This window comes from Barbus barbus, assembly GCF_936440315.1.
Source record: "Barbus barbus genome assembly, chromosome: 7".
Taxonomy (NCBI): domain Eukaryota; kingdom Metazoa; phylum Chordata; class Actinopteri; order Cypriniformes; family Cyprinidae; genus Barbus; species Barbus barbus.
Window position 1 is genome coordinate 32,919,997 of NC_136735.1, and position 21,968 is coordinate 32,941,964.

At 35.7% G+C, this 21,968-nt stretch overlaps 1 protein-coding gene across 1 annotated transcript; it reads right to left on the reverse strand.

Moving 5' to 3' along the window:
• Window positions 1-417: 417 nt before the first annotated feature.
• LOC306872742 (transmembrane protein 94-like) lies at window positions 418-20,967 on the reverse strand (the record flags this gene model as incomplete). Its single annotated transcript, XM_079421502.1, has 26 exons — window positions 418-490; window positions 1,314-1,484; window positions 1,799-1,892; window positions 2,065-2,162; window positions 3,416-3,564; window positions 3,756-3,837; window positions 4,120-4,205; window positions 4,975-5,052; window positions 5,138-5,318; window positions 5,721-5,829; window positions 8,545-8,644; window positions 8,771-8,865; window positions 8,947-9,058; window positions 9,948-10,105; window positions 10,206-10,351; window positions 11,268-11,370; window positions 12,354-12,527; window positions 13,405-13,684; window positions 13,774-13,950; window positions 15,058-15,162; window positions 15,295-15,411; window positions 15,951-16,037; window positions 16,375-16,477; window positions 16,926-17,077; window positions 17,424-17,620; window positions 20,895-20,967. The coding sequence occupies 26 exons, from the start codon at window positions 20,965-20,967 to the stop codon at window positions 418-420; spliced, it is 3,300 nt and encodes a 1,099-aa protein (XP_079277628.1).
• Window positions 20,968-21,968: the final 1,001 nt, after the last annotated feature.

The following is a 21,968-nucleotide window of genomic DNA, read 5'->3' on the forward strand; positions in this document are numbered from 1 at the left end:
TTGAAAAGTATAATACTAATCAAAGGTTGTGCCTGACATTAAAAAAAACAAAAAACAAACAAAAAAAACTAAATAATAAAATACATGTAGTTAAAGCCTGATTATAAGGCAATCAAGAAAATCAGAAAGATTAACCTCTCTAAACTGGGAAAAAAAAATCACCATGAGAGGTTGAGGTGTCACCATGCAGTAAAATAACTTGAAAGTAAGTAAGTTGATATAACTTCATGTTGATAAAATGAAATTAGCATCTGCAGACTGGAGAGAGTGTCAGGTTGCTGATGTTGTTCTCATTGCAGTACTGCCACCTAAAGGTCAACACTGTTAATACTGAATCTCTATTTTATTTCATTCTAATATGTGATGTCAATATGAAAGGGGGCGTATGTATTTTTGTGACTTGTTTTTGACAGACTATCAAAAAGGGGAGTTCATGCCGAGTTTGGTGTCAAATTGAAGCTTCTGTCTTTTCTGGTATCTCACCCTCATCCTGTAGCAAACAATCACAAACCCACAAATATTTAACATGTATGGCACACAATAAAATAAGCAATTTATAATAACTTTAAATAATAACTTTTTGTTTTTAATTATTAAATTATTTAAAAGTGGACTTAAATGTAAAATATTTTAATAAATATCTAATAACAATAATGTTACATTTTTTAATATAATTATATATTTTACATGTTAATTCAATTAAAACATACATGATGCATGAGAACAATTTTAATTAAAAGTGATTTTATTCCGTATTAAATTGATCAAAAGTCACAAACTAAAGTTAAAATAATTCTAATGTTACAAAAGATTTTTATTTCAAATGAATGCTGTTATTTTGAACTTATATTCAAAGAAACATAAAAACTGTTTCCACAAAAATATGAAGCAGCACAACTGTTTCAGCACTGATAATAATCAGAAATGTTTCTTGAGCAGCAAATCGGCATATTAGAATGATTTCTGAAGGTTCATGTGATGCTGAAGACCGGAGTAATGATGCTGAAAATTCAGCCTTGCATCACAGGAATAAATTACATTTATTCAAATAGCAAACAGTTCTTTTAAATTGTAATAATATTTCACAATATGACTGTTTTACTGTATTTTTTGATTAAATAAATGCAGCCTTGGTGAGCATACGAAACAAACAAACATCTTACCTAACCAAACTTTTGAATGGCAGTATAGATGACTATTTGGATATACGTATATTAACTAGTGATCTAGACAGCATTATACTGTTTGCTAATGACTTATTTAAATAAGTTATAAAGTGTAACCATTGCATTATATTGTTGGGGTTGCATTACCTGATCTCATGAAGTTTGATGCCCTCGTTGATAAAGACCAGCGGGATCAGCCAGAGGATTCCTAACACCCAGGATGCCATGGGAATATCAGAGATACAGAACATGTGGTGGAGGTCAGGGTCATGCCACAAGAAGCGGGACGCTAAAGCTAAAGAAGCATTAAGAACTGGCCTGTGAGGGAAACAGAGACAACCTGCTATTTAAATGACCATGCCATATCATCCATAAAAACGCTCATGCTTCTGAAGTTATGAATTAGGCTTTAAAGGGATAGTTTGGAAAAAAAAAATAGTCAATGGCTACTGTCATATTTTTGGTTACACACTCTTTAAAATATCTTATTATGTGTTCAACAGAAGAAAGAAATGCATACTGGTTTGGAACAACTTCTGAGTAAATGATGAATGGTGAACTATCCCTTTAATGCTCATCTACATGCTAAGAACACCAAATTTATAAATATGTCATGATAAAAAGCTACTTACACAATGCAGATGACCGCACACCAGCAACGGTTGCTCAGCGGGCTCTGTTTCCACATGGGTGCTGAGCGATGCACATGACTGATAGATGTACACACTTAACACACACACAGACACAGGGAACACCAGGTTCATATTCACTTTCAGTATGCTGAATGATTTAGCTTTAAAATATGATGCAAGCTTCATGTTGTTGAAGGAACTGTTCAACCATGAATAAAAATACTGGAAGAAAATGAAAAAAGCACCACAACGGAATTGTCACTGACTGGCATTGAGCAGCACAAGAAAGGCGATGACTTTCTGCGCCAGACTTAGACCATCTGAGTGACTGCCGTACCAATCGGGAGACCACACTGTTGAATTCCTGCAGACAAACACGCCAAAAATTTCTACTTTTACCATTATACTCTATATTATTTCAATATCTCAGCAACACAACAAGGGTGAATTTGCACAAAAACAGTATATGAATTGTGTAATATGATACATTGTTGATACATGACTTCATGATATCCAAAAACAATTGTTTTTAATAATTGTCATAATATCACTTGCTCACCAATGGATCCTCTTCAGTGAATGGGTGCCGTCAGAGTGAGTCCAAACAGCTGAGAAAAACATTACAATAATCCACAAGTAATCCACACCACTCCAGTCCATTAATTAACGTCTTGTGAAGTGAAAAGCTGTGTTTTTGTAAGAAACAAATTCATCAAGACGTTTTAACTTTAAAGTGCCCTGTCCATAATCCATAATAACGCTTCTGCTAGTGAAAAAGTCCATCTCTTATTGTCCTCTCACATTGAAATCCACTGAAATATTTTAAGACGGCACTTTATCAATGCATATTTCTGACCTGATTCAGATGATACAAGATTTTCACTGGAGAAAGCAATATTATGGAAAGAGGACTCAATGTGTCAATGTGGATTATTGTGATGTTTTTATCAGCTATTTGGACTCTCATTCTGACGGCACCCATTCACGCCAGAGAATCCATTGGTGAGCAAATTATGTAATTTTTACATTTCTCCAAATCTGTTCTGAAGAAACAAACTCCTCTACATCTTAGATGGCCTGAGCATGAGTACATTTTTATAATATGTTCATTTTTGGGTGAACTATTCCTTCAACTTTTGGCAGACCGAGTGAAAAAAACAAAAAACAAAGAATACAAATCACAATTCATTTGTCACACAGAAAATAGAATATATGCAGTAGAAAGAGTAGAACTATGTTAGAATGCTATTACAAACATTCTACATGCATCACATACAATCACGGTGCACACAGCAGGGAGGATCAAGGACACGCAGATGAGGACGTAAACTCAAACAATAGACTTTAATGTCGACATCAGGACAGGGCAGGACAAGGCAAGGCAAGGCAGACACAGACACAGACACAGACAGGAAAGCCGGGGAGTAATGAGTAGACCAGACAAAATAATACTGAACAGACAGGACTGGATACACAGGATAATTAACTCAAACACACCTGGAACAGAATAAACTACTAATCACATTTAACAAGGACAGGAAACAAACCAAATATGGGCATGGAATCACGGGGAGCATGTGGAAACACAAGACACACACACAGAGGTCTGAAACATACATGATAAGTGATGTTGGGTGACACAGATCTTCATCTTGATGGTTAATATCAAGACAGAAGCTGTGCAGCATGAGGCCAAAGCATGTGAGAAAGGTGCACACGGTGAGACCAAACTTCACCAGGAAACACAGCATAAACAGCCGCAATGTCTGCAGAGAAATACACAAAACTACTGCACATCTCTTTAGCTGATGAGTGTTATGTGTATCAAAACAACTTATAATTAACTCATTAAGCAGATGCTCTTTTGCTAATATTATCCAGGCCAATGAAAGATTAATTAAAATATTCAGAAAATACTTTACAGACCCCTTTTTAAAAGCTTTTTCTGTTTCTTTACCTTTTTTGGTAGGAATCTGTGATTCTTCCCAGTAGGAACTTTCATGATAGAATTGTCCGATGGCTTTCCCAGAAGGGACACACTGGAAAGAGAAAGGAATTAGTTAAAAGAGAGTAAATAATAATACAATGATGCCTTCAAAAACTTATTCCAGGCACAAAACTAAACTAGGACAGCTATAATACATGTTTATATTCAAGGATTTGATCAGACATTCAAGATCAGGACAGTTTCAATTTTAAGAAAACACCCAATTTTAAGACTGACCACTGATCTGAATGTTTAGCAGCCCTCTCAGTATTTATTACTGATGTTTGGTCGTTTTGTGCATGTATTTGAATACATGTTATATATTCATTCATACCTCAGTAAGGGAAAATAGAAACAGGACAGAAAGAGGACATCACTTGTGCCCAGAGGAGGAGGAAGTTGACACACGCATGCCAGAATCTGTGGAAATAAACAATCACACACCAGCTTACTCAGCTGCACCTGTCAAACTCTGAGATTTAGATGTAAATCATGAGTGTGTTACTCATTACTTCTGACAGAAATGGCAAAGTCAAAGTAACTAAAAACTAAAGTGCATGTGGGACATATTAAATGAGATCTATCTATCTATCTATCTATCTATCTATCTATCTATCTATCTATCTATCTATCTATCTATTGTATGTATGTATATATATATATATATATGTGTGTGTGTGTGTGTGTGTGTGTGTGTATGTATGTATATACATACACCACACACACGCACACACACACACACACACACATATATATAGATACACATAGTACATAGATTGATAGATGATAGACAGATAGATAGATGTCAATTAAGTTAATATATAAATTAATTATATATATAAACTTGTCATAGCATTTGCGTATTTCTGCTCTTTTGTTGGTCTTGATTGCTTCTATTGTCCTCATTTGTTAGTCGTTTTGGATAAAAGCATCTGCTAAATAACTAAATGTAACTGTAAATATATATATATAGATTGTCATATATTATTTATATAATTTATACATATTATTTGTATTGGCCTTAACTGGCCTTTTTTTATATAAGAAATTATATTTCAATATAATAATAAATGCATATTAATTAATTAATGTATTTTTAGTTTTATTAATTATTATTATTATTATTATTTATTTTTACTATGCATTTATTATGCTTTATTTAGGTGACACTCCTATTCCTCTCTAATACCTGAATGAGGACAAGGGACAGCTGACACTGGAGCAAAAACAGAAAACACTTTCTGATGCCTGCTGTGGTGTGACGTGCCTGAAGAAAACAACATTATAATTGTATTTATAAAAATTACTAATATATTATACATTCATTAGTGTGCATGTGTGTCCACATTCACCTGTTTGATGAGTCTGATGACGGTGTTGTTGTCTTGTTGGTTAAACTGTACTGTGCAGGCCAACCCACAGATGGCGCTAGAGAGCTGAATTACACTCAAAGAGTCTGATGTGTTCAAAGCTGCATCAGCTGCATCAGAATTGGACCAACAACATGTGGGAACCAGAGGATCTAAAGCAATGCTGTCAATTAATAGGTCAGAAAAAATGGATAATGTACTCTATATATGATATAGTATAAAAATGCATCAAATAAATGCATAACGGCAAATGATTCCACTTAGAAATCTTGGCTATATTAGTTAGTTTCATTGTGACAAGTTATAGTACAACAGCATGCTAATAGGCTGCGAACAGGTCACGAAAGTTCAACATGTGTTTAATGAACTGTATCTACTTTTTCAGACAATATAGGTGGCAATTTTTATGCCACAATGTTTCATGCTGGAATTACAATGAGTTGGGATTAGGGTGTGTTGGTAAAATATTAAAATAAGTCACGTCATGCCATGAGTAAATCCGTTCTTGGCAGGTTATTGAGACAATGGGAAATGAGAAGAGGTGAGTTAAGGTTAGACGGATCACCTGATATCACTTTGTAAGAAAATTTCATTATTGTTGATGTTTTGACTGCTCCCGAGGCAGCACACGACCTCTCCATACTCCTGCATGATACACACCATCTCACATTCGGCTACACACACACACACACAGTTTAGGTGGCTTTGTTGATGGCGATATAAATAAGTCTGAGCAGTGTTGCCAGAACTAGAAAAAAAAGCAACCAGCTCTGACAAAGCAGGCCTAAAACTAGTTACTGCAGTTTTTTGTGCTTTCTCAGGGAGGTGTTTATGACTAAAAAATTTATTCATTTCATTCATCTGATGAAGAGCTATTTTTAAGCAATAAATGTTTTAATTATATGTTTATACAATATTATGAAACTATGCATCAGAACAAGTGGGATGAGAACACTTAGTAGGTTCAAAACATATGTATACTATGGTTCATAAGTTTGGGGTCAGTAAGATAAAAAAAAAATAAAAAATGATGTCCACCAAGAATGCATTTATTTAAAGCTGCAGTCCGTAACTTGTTTTGGTTAAAAATTATCCAAAATCATTTGGGTCATATATTCCAAGACGTGGGCTAGAATCTGTGATTGCAAAGTACAGTAAATATCCACACCGGTGCGGGACTGACTGCCACACATTCACCTCAAAACATGGCCGTGCCGACTCACAACCAAGAATCCACAAGCAACTGCAATTCCAGGTTTTCAAACAGAGATGGCGACAAAGAGGCAAAACTTACGGACTGCAGCTTTAATAAAAAATGCAGTAAAATAAGTTATACTGTTAATTATTATTACAATTTAAAATAACTGTTTTCTCTTTGAATACATTTTAAAATATACATCTGATGCCAAGCAGCATTTTTTTATATAATCAATATTGAAAATTTGTGCTGCTTAATACTTTCATGGAAACATGAAGCATTTTTTGGTGAATAGAAAGTTCAAAAGAGCTGCATTTATTTGAAATAAAAATGCAACTTTATAAATGTCTTCATTATCACTTTTGATCAGTTTAAGGCAGTGGTTCTCAAACTTTTTTGGTCATTCCCCACTTTAGACAAGGGGGAATTTTAAAGCCCCACCTGCCCCCATCGCCCCAACACAATGCTAATGAAATGCGCAACAAGCTTAATATGTTCCAATTTATTGAACTAACAAGTAGTATCGGAGTAACAAGTTGTATCTAAAATACAAACTATATACATAAAGTAACAGAAAGTTCAAAAATAAAGAAAATAAAAGTGCAGCTGTGTCATCATAACTTGCATGAAATTAAAAAAATAGAGAAAATAAAAGTGCAGCTGTCAAAATCTTTACTAATTTCAAAAATAGAAAAGATATAAAAGTGCCACTTTGCAATCTGTAAAAAGAAAAGAAGAGAAATCCATTCGGCAGGTTATCCCTGGCCTGCATTAGTGGCTGCAATTGTTTTTTTCAAGGTGACTGTTATTTTATAACATTCCCGCTTAATGTTTCCATGGCGACGCGTCATATTTGTCACGTGACACACCGCAGCCACAATAACACTGTATGATCAGATCGCCTTAATTTCCTTTTTTATTTCAAAATATTCACAAAGTTGCTTACCATGTCATCAACTATCTGATATTCCGATTCTCAAAAATGTGTAAGTGAGTGTGTTCGGTCGTTTAAAAACCTTTATAAATAATCTTGATCTATAACGTGAGATGGGCGCCACCTTGTTTCTTTGCGACTCAGTTCAGAGAGTCCTGTCTGTCATCAGTTTCTCCCGAAGTACATGCAAGAAAGTGTCCGGTGAACTCCGAGAAGAATAGAGTAAACTTTATAGTTACTTCCACTATGTTTGTCTGATGTGAATAACACACGTCGTCAAATTATATTTGAATAGATTGTTATTGCTGCTTCCACAGACATCAGTGTGTATTTTACAAACTCCAAATGTATTGTTTTACTAGTGCGCATGTGTATTTAAATGTCTGAAACCTAAAATAAACATTATTAGGTTGAAAACAATGCATAGTTGTGATATATGACAGCGCTGAGCGCGTCCCTCTCTGGTTCAGCACCAACCAGCGCGCGAAAGCATAATTTGAAACTGCCAGTTATGTCACGTCACTGAACATTCTAAATCCCATATCTGGGACCGTACTCTCAGGAGCACAGAAATAAAAATACCATATATGGGACCAAACCGGATACCGCTCAAAAGGTTAAACATTTCATTTGTAACCATGAATACAAAAATGAAACTGAAATGACGCGTTGAACACACACACACCGCGCAGTCACTCTCTAGTCTAGTGCGTGGTCTTGCTCCAGATTCCGGAAGATTTGATCTCACGTTACCATATAAGGCATAAAAAGGAAAATTTCCTCCCGTTTGGCGCGCCCCACCTGTCACATCTCTATTCCCCACCAGTGGGGCGCGCCCCACAGTTTGAGAAACGCTGGTTTAAGGCATCCTTGCTGAATAAAAGTATTCATTTCTTAATGATGGATTTACTTATTACAAACACACAGCTTTTCACTTCACAAGACATTAATTGACGGACTGGAGTCAGGTGGATTAGTTGTAGAATATTGTGATATTTTTATCAGCTGTTTATGTTTTCAAAGTATTAATTTATTTCATCTTTAAGTTCTTTAAATTGTATTTTTGAAAAGGAACTCTTTAGTCATTTTAACTGTTTTACTGTCACTTTTGATCAATCGGTTTTTCATAAATGTCTGCTCAATGCATTTTTATTGAAAAATGTATACAATTTATTCATTACAACATTTGTCAACAATATTTGAGTCATAAGAGCTAATAACATTGTGCAACGCTAATTTTGTGTGTGTGTGTCTTACTCTGCGATGTGCAGTCTGTAAATAACGGGACCAGCAACGGAACATTATCAATGTTCTCCAGATGTGGTCTCACATTCTCTATTCCTTTTGGAAGTTTTGCCTGGAAAAACAAGAATCAGATTATCTCTATTTTGGGATCCTACCTCCTGTTCCCAAGAAGGAAAACATCTTCTTAGAAGGTCTAACTAATGCCTTTATAGAAATCTGAAGTGTTAATGAGTGGCACCCTGTTTAGGTCCTCGATGAGACATGCTTCATCATGCTCCATTGCTCTTGACTCTGCCCTCTCTCTGACACTGTCTCTCAGCAGAATGTCCTCCTCTGAAATCAATAAATGCAAATTTAAAAGGATAAAAAGAACAGAACTGGTCATAACTGGCCATGCATAACTCTGTCTCTCACCTTCCTCGGTCACCGGCTCCTCCACGTTATCTGGGTCGAGAGGGAAACTCTCTGATTGGAGGGAGATGTGACAGTTCCATCCCGTCTCCAGTCCCATTTTCTCAGCAAACACCTACTCATGGGGTGATTCAACTTGTAAATAACATGAATAAAACATTCGTACAGTCGATCGTCCAACATTGTTTGAATAATGAAAATATTAAACAGCAGCTGCGATGTAAATGACATGATTTAGAACATGTTCCCACATCAACATCCTGTGTTGGTCCTACAAAAACATTCCTATCCAACAATCATAACATGATCTTAAGTCAACAAAGACCCTATTTACTTTTTTATACATGCTCCTGTTATTATAGTACAGTTTTATCAGTGCACAAAAGCATGTTATATATTTATATACTACCGTTCAAAAGTTTAGAAACGAATACTTTTTCAAGATTCCAATTTCAAATAAATGTAGTTTTGTGGAACTTTCTATTCATCAAAAATAAATAAAAATACTGAAAGAAATTGCCATGGACTCCACAAAAATATGAACTGTTATAATAACAGATTTTTTTTTTTTTAATTAGAATTATTTCTGAAGGATCATACGACACTGAAGACTGGAGTAATGATGCTGGAAATTCCGATTTGTCATCGCAGGAATAGATTATATTAAATATATTTAAATAATAATACTTCACAATAATACTGTATTTTATGATCAAATGCAGCCTTGGTGAATCTTACTGTACGTATATATATATATATATAAAAAAAAAAAAAATCATACTGAGACCAAAAATTTGAACAGTAGTATATGACATAATACATGATATAAACTGACTGTATTTTATCCAATTATATAAACTTGCTTCACCTCTGAAATTACTTTCCTTTTCATTTGATGTCACAAAGGCTTTTCAGGCTATTTGTTAACATTAGACAGGCTACAAAATACCTCTATTACCACTATGACTGTACGTTTGTGTGTAGGAGTGTTAGTGTCTGCTGACCTTACTCCGAACTTCCTCTTCACTGGAAAAATAGACAAAACGAATGCAAGCACTGTCCAGCCCTGAGATAAGTCTGACCACATCAGGACGGGCTTGGTACTGTGAGGAAACCAGACCCAGAAAGATCTGCTGCCTGAGGGGTGTGATAGAGACGTCATCTGCACACACACACACACACACACATTATACTTCCTGATAACTTTTCATTCACATACTTGATCATGTATTTTTACATAATCAGACTTTTTCCTCCTGTACCTGTAGTGTCAGTAATGTGGTTCAAAGGCAGTTCCACACAGGTGTCATCTATTTCCGGGTCATGTGGTTGTAACAGCGGCTTAAAGGAAACAGCAACACACTGACCAGCCATACAGGAACGCTGATAAAAATCCACAACTTCCCTCCTGCACACACAATAAATATTTTAACAGAAACTCTATTTTAATAGAATTTCTTTTAAAAGACTATTTTAAAATTCACCAATTCATTAATCATCATCAAAAAAAAAAAAAAAATATATAAGCAATATCACCCCCAAAAATATTAAGCAGCTCAACTGTGTTTTTTAAACATAATAAGTAATGTTTCCTGAACAGCAAATCAGCAAATTAGAATAATTTCTGAATGATCGTGTGACAATAGTCTGCAGTAATGGCTGTTTGAAATTCAGCTTGTACTGTATATATATATATATATATGTGTGTGTGTGTGTATACACTCTATATATATTCTATATATATTTTCTAATTTATATCAATTCTATATTATAAATACTTATATTTAAATATATATTTATATTAGATTAGATTTTTCATTGATTTAGTTTGTATTTCAGTCTAACAAAGCCCTTGCAGTTCCATCTGTGCGCAGCACAACAAAGTTCAGCTTCATGTAAATAAGCCGTGGTGCAATGTGAGTAAAAGTGGACTGCATTCAAATAGGAACGCCTGCTAGCACTGACTTGGCAACCTCCAGGGGTTTAATCGCTGCCAATGTGAATGTACCTTTAGAGATTCAAGATTTGGACTTGGATTTGGAAAGCTGATGATTCAGACTCCCCGAAGAAGTGTTTTATTAATGGAGAAAAAATAGTGAGATTCCCTAACACCTCTGTGTCCTTGAGCAAAGCACTTAACCCCAGATGCTCCAGGGGGATGTACCAGCAGTAAATGTGCTTTAGATAGGAACTGCTCACTGACTTTCTAAGAGCAGCAGGATGAAGCAGAAACGAGAGATGTGGTCACAGCAGGTGCTCTAACACACACACACACACACACACACATACAGAGTTCAAAGCATGACTCTACATAGAAGTCAGACCTGTGGGAGTCTGTGAGAAGTTGAATATCCTCTCCATCCCAGAATTCAGAGCATGCACCCAAAATTACGTCAGCCGAGCCATATGAGAACAACTGAAGATCACCTTAGGACAAAAACGTCATATTGAACTCTGTATGAAACATGCCAGACAGAAACAGAATGTTAGACAGTTTGTGAAATTATTAAACGGTGGATCTCAAACATATTTACTGCAAGAGATGCTCAGAATAACACAAGACTCATACCACCTTACTGCATACTAGTGTGCACATTTTCTGCATCATGCTATCATGGAATACTGTGTCCCATAATGCAATGCTCTCAGCTTGACAGTGTAATGTGACAAATGACCTGGAAGTAATATCAGCTGCAATTTTTAACATCTGTTTCTTTATTACTTGATCCAATTCCCAAGAGTTAAAATGTTTACTTGATGGAAATTTACACTTATAAAACCTCAATAAAAATTTGGTTTTCTTGACAGCTAATTGAAATAAATACATCAACAAAAACAAAATATAATAAAAAATAAATTAAACATAAATATAAATAATAATAAAAAACCAATAAAAATGACAAATGCACAAAAACTGGATGAAAACTGAAAATATAGAATTAAAAGCCAATTTAAAATATGTATAAACCTTAAATTAGTATATAAATAATACTAAAATTATGCTGTCCTATAAAGTTTCAGTTCTAGCTTCATGTGTCTTGTCTCATGGTCTCTTTCCTCTCGCATAATAATAATTTATGCATTTATGAGAAATAATTTCAAGAAATATTAAAAGTTACATAAATGTTTCATGTCCACTTGTTTATTTTGTAAGCAGCTGGGCAATAAGTGGGATATTGAATAATCTATAGATTATTATCATAAAAAAAACCTTCCACTAATGACCAGTTGGCTGTACGTTATGCCTTACATACTTTCACAAACTGTTTCTGTACACAATGCACAGTGTATGATAAATAACATCCCAGCGATCTGTTTCTAACATATTAACTGTTTACTGTTTGCTATGATGTTGTGATGTCACAAATATCCAGGTATGATGATGCATTAATCCATGTGTGTGTGCTCACCGGTGTAAGTATGGTGCACCAGCAGTGCTATGAGATGTGAGAAAGGAAGCTGTCTCATTGACACAGAAGGTGGAGCAATGGTCCCTGGGTCTCCAGGGCAGGAGATGGAGGGCAGGGTGTAGGCTGCCACACTCATTCTCTGCTCGAAAGGCTCCTTTGCAGTGGAGGAGAAGCCTGTAGATTTGCATGTACATACACTGTCACCACTACAATGCAGTTTTGCAGTTTTATTTTTGAAAAATATGAAAGACTTTAGGTTACAAGACACTCATCAAACAACAACCATGATACTACCCTTATATATTTTTTAATAACCCTGCAGTGCTATATAACTACTATGTTAAATATTAAAAATACCATGCCAGCATTTTTTTGTAATGGGAAATATACCACACCATTCAAATTAATCTTGGTATTTACACTACTGATCAGAAGTTTGGGGTCTGTACATTTTATTTTTATTTTTTAGTTTATTTGAATGTTTTTGTCTCTTAAACTGGAGCTTTCCTAAAATAAAAATACATTAAAAATGCAAAAAAAAAAAAAAAAAAAAAAAATTGAAATATTATTACAATCTAAAATCTTTTTTTTTTAAAGTATATCTTAAAATGTAAGTTATTCTTGTGATGGGAAAGCTGAATTTTTAGCATCATTACTCCAATCTTCAAACAAATAGTAGTGTGCATAATATTCCAAGGTATTTCCAAGAATACCCTGGTACATGTTTACAAAATGGTGATATGTCCAAAAAACAAAGAAAGTGCTTTCTGTAAATGATGGTATTTACTGTACGTTACTCCATGGTACTTAATATACCTTGCTTCTGATGTCCAGAAACATGGTTTTACCATAATACATATGAAGAAACACTACTGATACTTTTTTGCTAGTAATACACACTATATCCCTTTCTCTTTACTCTGGCTTCACTTTTACACTACCTCTGAGATTTTGTTGATGCTTCTGCTTTCTCACAGTTGTGAAACTACCTTGACAAAAGGTGCATTTCCCTGGAGCAATAACCACCACTATTTCTCTAATCTGGCTTTACCCAGAATCCTCGGTAGATGGCAGAGGCCCCAGGGTGGGCGGACCAGCTGACATGGGGGTCGAGTGCGCACCAGCGCGGCATGGGTCAGGTGGTCGGAGAGGCGGAGTATGCGGGTGGCAACTCCAGGGTCACAGAGGACCAACTGCACAGCCAATCCCAGAGGCCGAAGAGAGGGGGCGTGACGCTCCCAGCATGTGTCATCAAACTGCACCTGTGTGTCATCGCACTGAGCCTGACCCACCGACAAACTTAACATCTGCAGACTGCAGAGTGAGCGGATCTTGAGAATAAAGACATCAGATGAGGCCTCGTGAGATGTTATGACTCATGAAAGCAGACTAATTTTAATCAAAATATGCCTCTGTTTACCTGAATGGCATCCTTCAGGCCGACCTCTTCAGTGTCTGTGCCTCTTTCTATCTGTGCCTCTTTTTGCCTCTGTCTTTCTGTCTGTTGTGATGAGGTGGACTTGCTAAAGAACAGAATCTTCTCAGGGTTTGGACTGGGCCATGAAAGAATGCCCTGCTTATCAACACAACACAGGACCTGGAATACATAACACACACATACAAACAATTTGTGAGAACTTTTATTATTCTTAATAAATATTAAATACAACATGAATATCATAATAAATCAGAGATGCCCAAACCAATGTTTGCCCATGATGATATTAGATTTGGCCCTCCATGCCATATTACAAGAAAAAGGAAAAACATGCCATGTTCATGTTGAATTTATCAAATTTAAACTTTATTTTGGCATTGAAATAAATAAATAATTATAATTATAATTAATTAATTGATTGATTTATTCCAATGTCAAAACAAAACTTAAAATTGTTAAAACAAAAATATGTTAATTTAATTTTTGTTCCATTACATTATTTTTTTTCTATTTAACACACTTTAATATAATATCATCAGATATATTGCAACATTTACTTTTGGCCCACGGCCCTCAATCAGGATTTGGCCCTTTGTATAAAAAAGTCTGGGCACCTCTGTTATATATATTAACATTATTCTTAATATTCCTTCTAATATTGGCCAATAACCATATGATCCTTGCTGTGAATATGAGTGTGGTACTATAATCATTCAGTACTATGGTTTTACCTTCTGATACTTGTTTCTGCCATGGTACTCTTGTTGCTTTTTTTAGATTGTAAGATATCCTGCGGACCATTTAGGTATCTTAAGATATATCAAGATATTTTGTAATATTTATAAAGACATATTCAGAAATGTAATCATAAGAAGTACAGCGTAAACTAAGTTCACATTAGTTCATAAATATTCTTGCATACTGATACTGTGACAAATTGCATTCTGGTACACACTCAAAAGCTCTTATTACAGTATGGAATTACTGTGAGAGAGATAGAATAACATTTACTGCCCCAGCATCAGTGTGTGTAGCACAGAGAAACATAATGCAACGTACTGTACAGCAGGTAAGCTATAACTCAAACTGAATACACACACACATAAAAAGATATGAATGTCATTGCATTAGATCAAATATAAAAACAAGTGGCAATTATTTTAAAGACGATTTGTTTGCAGATGCCAGTTGATTATTGAATGCAATGACATGCATATATTTAATTTTGCCTTATGTCTTTTTGTGCCTGATGTCTTTTGCACTTACAGTTACAGATCCCAGATTGTGTAGCAAACTAGCAGTGTGGCAGAGTGTCGATGTTTGACCCAAGAACACTGAGTAACATTTCTTGCAGGTCAACTTCCACATTTCCTGTTCAATGAAATGGGGAAATCATTTTGGCATTCCAAATCATTACCAACAATACATCCATTCACATGGTTACAGTTGTAAGCAATAAATATACAGGCAGCAATTGTGTGGTTTCCTCTTTCTTGAACATACCCACCAGTCCTCTGGCTGTGAGCCCATCTGTAAAAGAACACGGGCCTCACCGTACATGCACACAAAAACCCAAAGCAGGGGGAAAGTCAGGGGCAACAGAGGCAAAACACCATTCACCTGAAACACAACATTTCATGTATTTGCTATAGATGCATTTTTATGTTTTGGTCAATATTTTTAAATGTACACTATTAAGATTTTATATTAAAAAAAAAATACAGTTAGCATAAAGTTACATTTTATTTCTGTGAAATATGGCATCAAAAAATATAACGCACAGCTTAACAAAGGGATAACTAGTTAGTGCTCAAACAGCTGATAAAAACATCATAATTGACAAGTAAGTACAAGTACTTGTGGATTATTGGGATGTTTTCTCAGCTGTTTGAACTCTCATTCTGACGGCACCCATTCACTGCAGAGGATCCACTGGTGAGCAAGTGATGTAATGTTACATTTCTCCAAATCTGTTCCGATGAAAAACAAACTCACCTACATTTTGGATGGCCTGAGGGTGTCAATTTCCAGCTATTTTTTATTTGTGGGTGAGTTTGTGATTTTGATATGTCTCCAATATATCACCAATATATTTCTAGTATTTGCAAGTGTTTTTCAGTGCATGTGAATTTGTGTATGACTGTTTTTGGATATCCTACAGGTAGCTGCAGGAGTGTGACAGGCCATGGTCCCACACCAGGAGCACCAAACAAAATACGCAGCAGATTCAGCACCAGAAGCAGCACCTGGAAAATGAAGGTCAGAAAGATTTGATGAAGGATGACTGACCGAACAGGAAACAAATGCATATGCCAGGGACAAAAAGAAACACAGTAGTTATTTATGTATTTTTCATTTTCATTTTCATAGACAGTGATAAAAAACTACCACTATAAAAAAAACAAACGTACCAAAAGGTACCATGGTACAACAGTACCTTGTTTTTTAGGAAGAATGGCATATGGAAATTCATACATACTACACAAATCATTTAAATGCAATGTTAGTCATTTCTTGTAAAAAAAAAAAAAAAAAAGTGCATCTGCCAAAATGTGAAAAGATAATAAAAAAAACAAGTCTTACCAGCACAAAAGGCGCTGGGACTCTTTCTAGTAAACTTTGCACAGTAAATCGTTCATTGTCCAGAACAGACACTGGTCTGTCTTGAGAAAGCTCCAAACACCTCCTACATAAAAAAGATCCTTATAAAAGAGATGACATGTCAAATTCCGGGCCTTTTTCCATAAATCATGCTCTTGTGAACATCCGGGGGCTGTAGTTTAGGAGTTCAAGTGCATTGGGTATGCTCTACCATTGTCTATGATCATTTCTGTCATGTGGTTACAAGCTGATCCAGTGATGATGGTGTAATGATGAAATATCACACTGAATGCAGTCCTTAAGCTCTTAAGTCCCTCTCTAGGATCTCTGTTTTGTGTCTGATAGATGAGCTAACATCAAAAGGCTCTTATTCAAAAGAACACCAATGAAACACAATGACACTTGTTAGCTGAAACCCTTTCCCTTTTACTTGTACTTTAGGAGAAACATCTGATACTTCCATAAAATATAACTGAGAACTACATTAAATGTTAAATATTATTAAAAGGGGGAAAATAAATAAATAAACATACTGAACCACCTCAGCCGCTGGAGTCTTTGTTACCCTAAAGAGCTGTGGTTGGAGCAAACGATGTGGGCGGGGCCTTCCACTATCCAGTGGTGAAGGGGGAGAGGAGAGATGACTAAATACATCACTGCGGGATAAAACAACATGCTCCTCTTCCTGTCCTCATAAACCAAAGACAAACCAAAAAAAAAAAAAAAATCACAACTGAGTCAGAGGTCTCATTTTATGCTTCTGTACAAAGAGAAAGAAAATTGACTCCAATCAGACAATTTGGAAAATAATTACATTTATCTGTTCAAAATAGTATAAAAGGATGAAAAATTCTGCCTTGGGTGGATTGTAGGCAAACTGTATTTACATAGCCGTATTTATTCATAATAATGTTTCACACAAAATGCAAATCCTGTTTTTTTGCCCATTCTCATTGTGTGCTACAGGAGAAAATCATATGTCTTTTCACTTTCAGGTGAACTGTTCATTTAAGCGTCTCATGTATTCTAACCTGAATTCCTCTTAGTTCAGTTGGAGCTTCACTGCCAGGGCGTAAAGAGATGATGTCACCCTCCACCAGGAGACTGACAGGTAGATTGACCAGTTTCCCATCACGATAGGTCCATTGTCGTGAAATGGCTGGGGAGGGTGGGGCAAACAAGTCCTCTGTGCCTCTTAGCCAATCAGAGGAAGGATGCTTTAAGAACTCTGTGATGCATTCAAAGAGTATAGTTATTTTTCTTGGCAAAGTATTTAGAAAATGTAGCCAGCGTAAGCTATCAACAACTTTACAGCAGAAAAATCTATTGGTAACAAAAGTAGCTTTCTACTACGTTTAAACTACTACATTTTTATAAACAAAAGCCTTTGACCTTTGAAATTTGACCTTTGATATGTGTTAAAATATCTCCAAAACTATTCAAACGTACACTGAAAAAAATTATTCATTGAATTGACTCATTTTTTTAAAGGTTACAATCAATTTATTTTAGCTAAATTTAAATAAACAAATTTAGTTGACTAACTGTCAACATATTTTTTTGTATTAAATTAAATGTAGCTAAAATAAATTGTTTGCGTCCACTTACCTTAAAAAAAACATTTCTGTGTATTTACTATTTAAATAATTAAACACATGAAACAACTATGTCATTTACATTTAATTAATTATTAATAATAATAATAATAAAAAAATGGCTGCATGTATATGCAATTGCAAGGTACTTTGAGGGTATGACACATAATAGCTACTAGGCCAAAAATGCCGCCTGTACTTTACTTGGGTTGGTAAATGTCTCTATTTGCAGTAAAGAGCACATGCAGGTATTGTCATTGTTGGCCAACAAATGCATTCGCCTGTTTGAATTTAATAAAAGTCTTTAAATGTCTATTTCATTCAGAGTTCTTTCAGTGCCAAGTATCCACCTTATTTTTCTGTAAGAGCAGACACGGCCATTTGTAAATTTAATGTGTCTGGCTTCCAGTGTCATCTGCTTCCAGCTATTTTTAGCTGTACAAAACAGCTCATTTTGCTGCTTGATATTGAAAATACTGGATACTCAAATTAAATATTGTCACATAAAAGACAACACTGTAGCATTTGTCAGTTAAAAAAATGAAAAGTTAACTAGGTGTAAATGCATATTAAAAAAAAAAAAAACTAGCCAAACTAACTGCTACCAAGAAATTTTACTAACAGCTTCACTATTTTACTAACCACTATGCCACTCTTTGACGCTGATATCTTTATATAATTTGTATAAATCATAAAGTAAAAGTGAAATCAAGCCCTTAAAGATCTAGATTCCTAGTTTCTAGTTTCGGTCAACTATGCTCAAAAGCACACTGCTAATTTTCCAGATTCACTTTGAATTTCCACTTTTTTCCACTTTAAATTAAAGGGTACCTATTATGCAAAATTAATTTATACATGTTGTTTGAACATAAATGTGTGTTGGCAGTGTGTGTACACAACCACCCTATAATGATAAAAGTCCACCTGCTCCTTTTTTTCAAATCCCCATAAATGTGATCATTGCATGGTCTCACGTGTTGAGTATTAACAATGTAGACAGCAGTATATGTACTGTATATGCTACTGTCACTTAATACACAGATCTAATATAAACATGCAATTTCTTTCCTAGCTCTTTACCTTGACAGACATAACCGACTGTGTTTTTGTAACTTATGCGTGTTTTTAACATAAACGTGTGTGTATTTGACAGTTTAACCACAGTAAGACATGAAAGAGAACTTATTTTAGTACTCACATGACCTGTGACAGCCACTTTCTGTGCGTGTGCTTCGGATGTGTGCTCAGAAAATCATATATCCGAAGTTTAAACTGATGTGGCTTTAAAACGCATGTTTTTAGTGCCATAGACATGATAATCAAAACCAAACAAATGTTTTTTGGCAAAATATCTAAAGTGCAAGCTGTAAAGGCACAGTCCTGTTATGGAAAAGGAAGCAGCAGCTCATTTGCATTAGGGGTCATACGATGAAATTTCAAGTTTTCTTTTCTCTTTGGAGTGTTACAAGCTGATTGTGCATAGACAAGACATCCCTGAAGTTGCAAAAACTAAAGTCTCAAAGCCAAAGAGATATTCTTTATCAAAGTTAAGACTCTGCCACGCCCCCCTAAAACAGGTCATTCAAACATGTCTACGTCACGATGTGGAAATATTTGCGTAATGCCGCCCAAATGTTCACGCAAAGAAAGAAGGCATGGTTTCAGTAACCGCAGTAGTGTTGATGTAGCCATGTCAGGGAGATGCTGTGTGTTTCTAGACGAAAGCAAAAGCAGTTTATTTGGCCTTCCGAGAGTACATGCATTTAGGAATCATTAAGATTACTTACAACAGAACAGCAATGCATTTTATGGCCGACCGTTTCGTGAACTTAGGAGAGGAGGCAATTCTGACTTTGCTATGACAATCTGGCGCTTCTGAATCAGTGACTGTAAGTATGTTTTGTTATTAGTTTAAGTATTTGCTATTGACTGTTCAAATGGAAAGTTTTGCACGTCATGTGTGTGTGTGTGTGTGTGTGTGTGTGTTAGCGCACATGAGAGAGAGAGAGGGTCGCATCACAGTGGAGTCAGCTGTCTTAACCTCGGCTTGTGTACTGCAAACACATACGAGCATCATCGCTGTGTCTGTCACTCTGTTCCCCTTTTGGGATTGAACTGATGATAAAACTAAGGACATTATTAACTGTCTTTACATTTATCTTGAAAGCCGAAGCTCGCTATTATGGTAAGGGGCTACATTTCAGACGAGTGCTTGCGGTGTTCGGCCAATCACAATGCACTGTGCCAGTTGGCCAATCAGAGCAGACTGCGCTTGTCGGAAGGAGGGACTTTGTAGAAAATTATGCCTTTGAGGGAGGCGGGGCATAGAGGACCTACAATAATGTACAGTATTTGAAAAAATAATGTGTTTTTTGAACATTAAAGCATGTCTACATATTCTGTTACACCAAATACACAAAATAATGGTCTTTAAAAAAAGCATCATATGACCCCTTAAAGGTACATGCATGAAAAAGCGTTTTTCTGCTTCCACTCAAGCCCAGCATTTTCAAAATGACATAATAAATGATCTGTTGGTTATTTTGAACTGAAATTTCACAGACACATTCTGGGGACATCTGAGACTACATCTTGTTAAAAGGAACATAATAGGTGCCCTTTAAATTATTTATTCTAGATTTAAATGAGAATAAATGAGAGCAAATGGACTGGTGTTAGTCCTGCTTCTGAGACATTTGCAGTTTGGAGTTTTTTTTTTTTTTTAATGAAACTTTACTAAGATACACAATTAAGCCTTCAAACCATGAAATAGCAAACTCTAGGCAATAAAATGTATTTTCTGGCAGGAAAGTAGATGAGGATGCTTAGTCTTGCACAAGGTCAAACTATAGTGGATGATTCAAACGAATGATGCAGTGGGAATGTTTGCTTAGTAGGGTGACTAACCCTGTAAAGTGTTCAGTAAAGTCTCCACTCTGCGGGGCATCTCCTCGCTCTTCAGCCACTGGAGGACTGTCATGGCAATCAGCCCAGTCAGAAGAAGAAGCAACACTGTGCATCCGCCAATCAAAGCTGTGCTGTCACTATGACAACCATACAAAAAGATAATTTATGTAACATTTCAGACTTTATGCAAATTACTGATTATTCAGTGTTTAAGATGCACAAAGCATTTTTATTTATTTATTTATTCTTTTGGCTGATAACACAATGTTTTTTTTTTTGTTTTTTTTGGTAGGTATATTCATCACGCACCAATCTTTTAAAAAATTGATGTTACCTGTTTGGTTCAGCCACATGACAGGTGATCAGACTTGTTGCACACAGGGTTGTCAGTAAAACCCCTGACCAGTGAAGACTGGACCAACGCACAGAGTGATGCAGAAAACATCTGCTCCATGCTGCCTGAACAACATCATACCAAAAGATCACCTTATGAGATGACCTTATGCGATGGTATCAGGATGTAAATCGTCTTTTGGAGCCATTATTTTTAAACACAGACATGAATTACCAATTGCACGCAAGCCCACTTGCCTTCCAGTGGCCATCTTTCATACAGCTCTCTCTGTTTTGTTGTAGGACAGACGATAGCTGAGTGTGCAGCTGAGATAGAGCCTCCACCGAGGACAAGCCGAGTTGTCTCTAATAAGAGAGATATGTTACAAAATCTGATATGCATGCAAATCATCTTCATTGAGCTGAAATACAGTACATAGACCTCTACTGTGACAGCAAGACCCTTTGAGGGACATGTTATCTGTACCTATGCTAGGTTTTAAAACCTTGGATAAAAGGAAAAAATATTAAGAGGAATTAAAATAAAAAATACACTAAAAATATAATAACATGGGCAGGTGTCACTGCTACATATTATTTACCACATTGTAAACGGAGACCTACCCCCAGCACTCAACCTAAACTGGTCCGGGTATGCATGCCCATATCTCAGCCAAAATCAGACCAGCCCTTACGGTCCGTAATTGGGCCGAATGTGGCTAAATGCGCCATGTCTCAGTG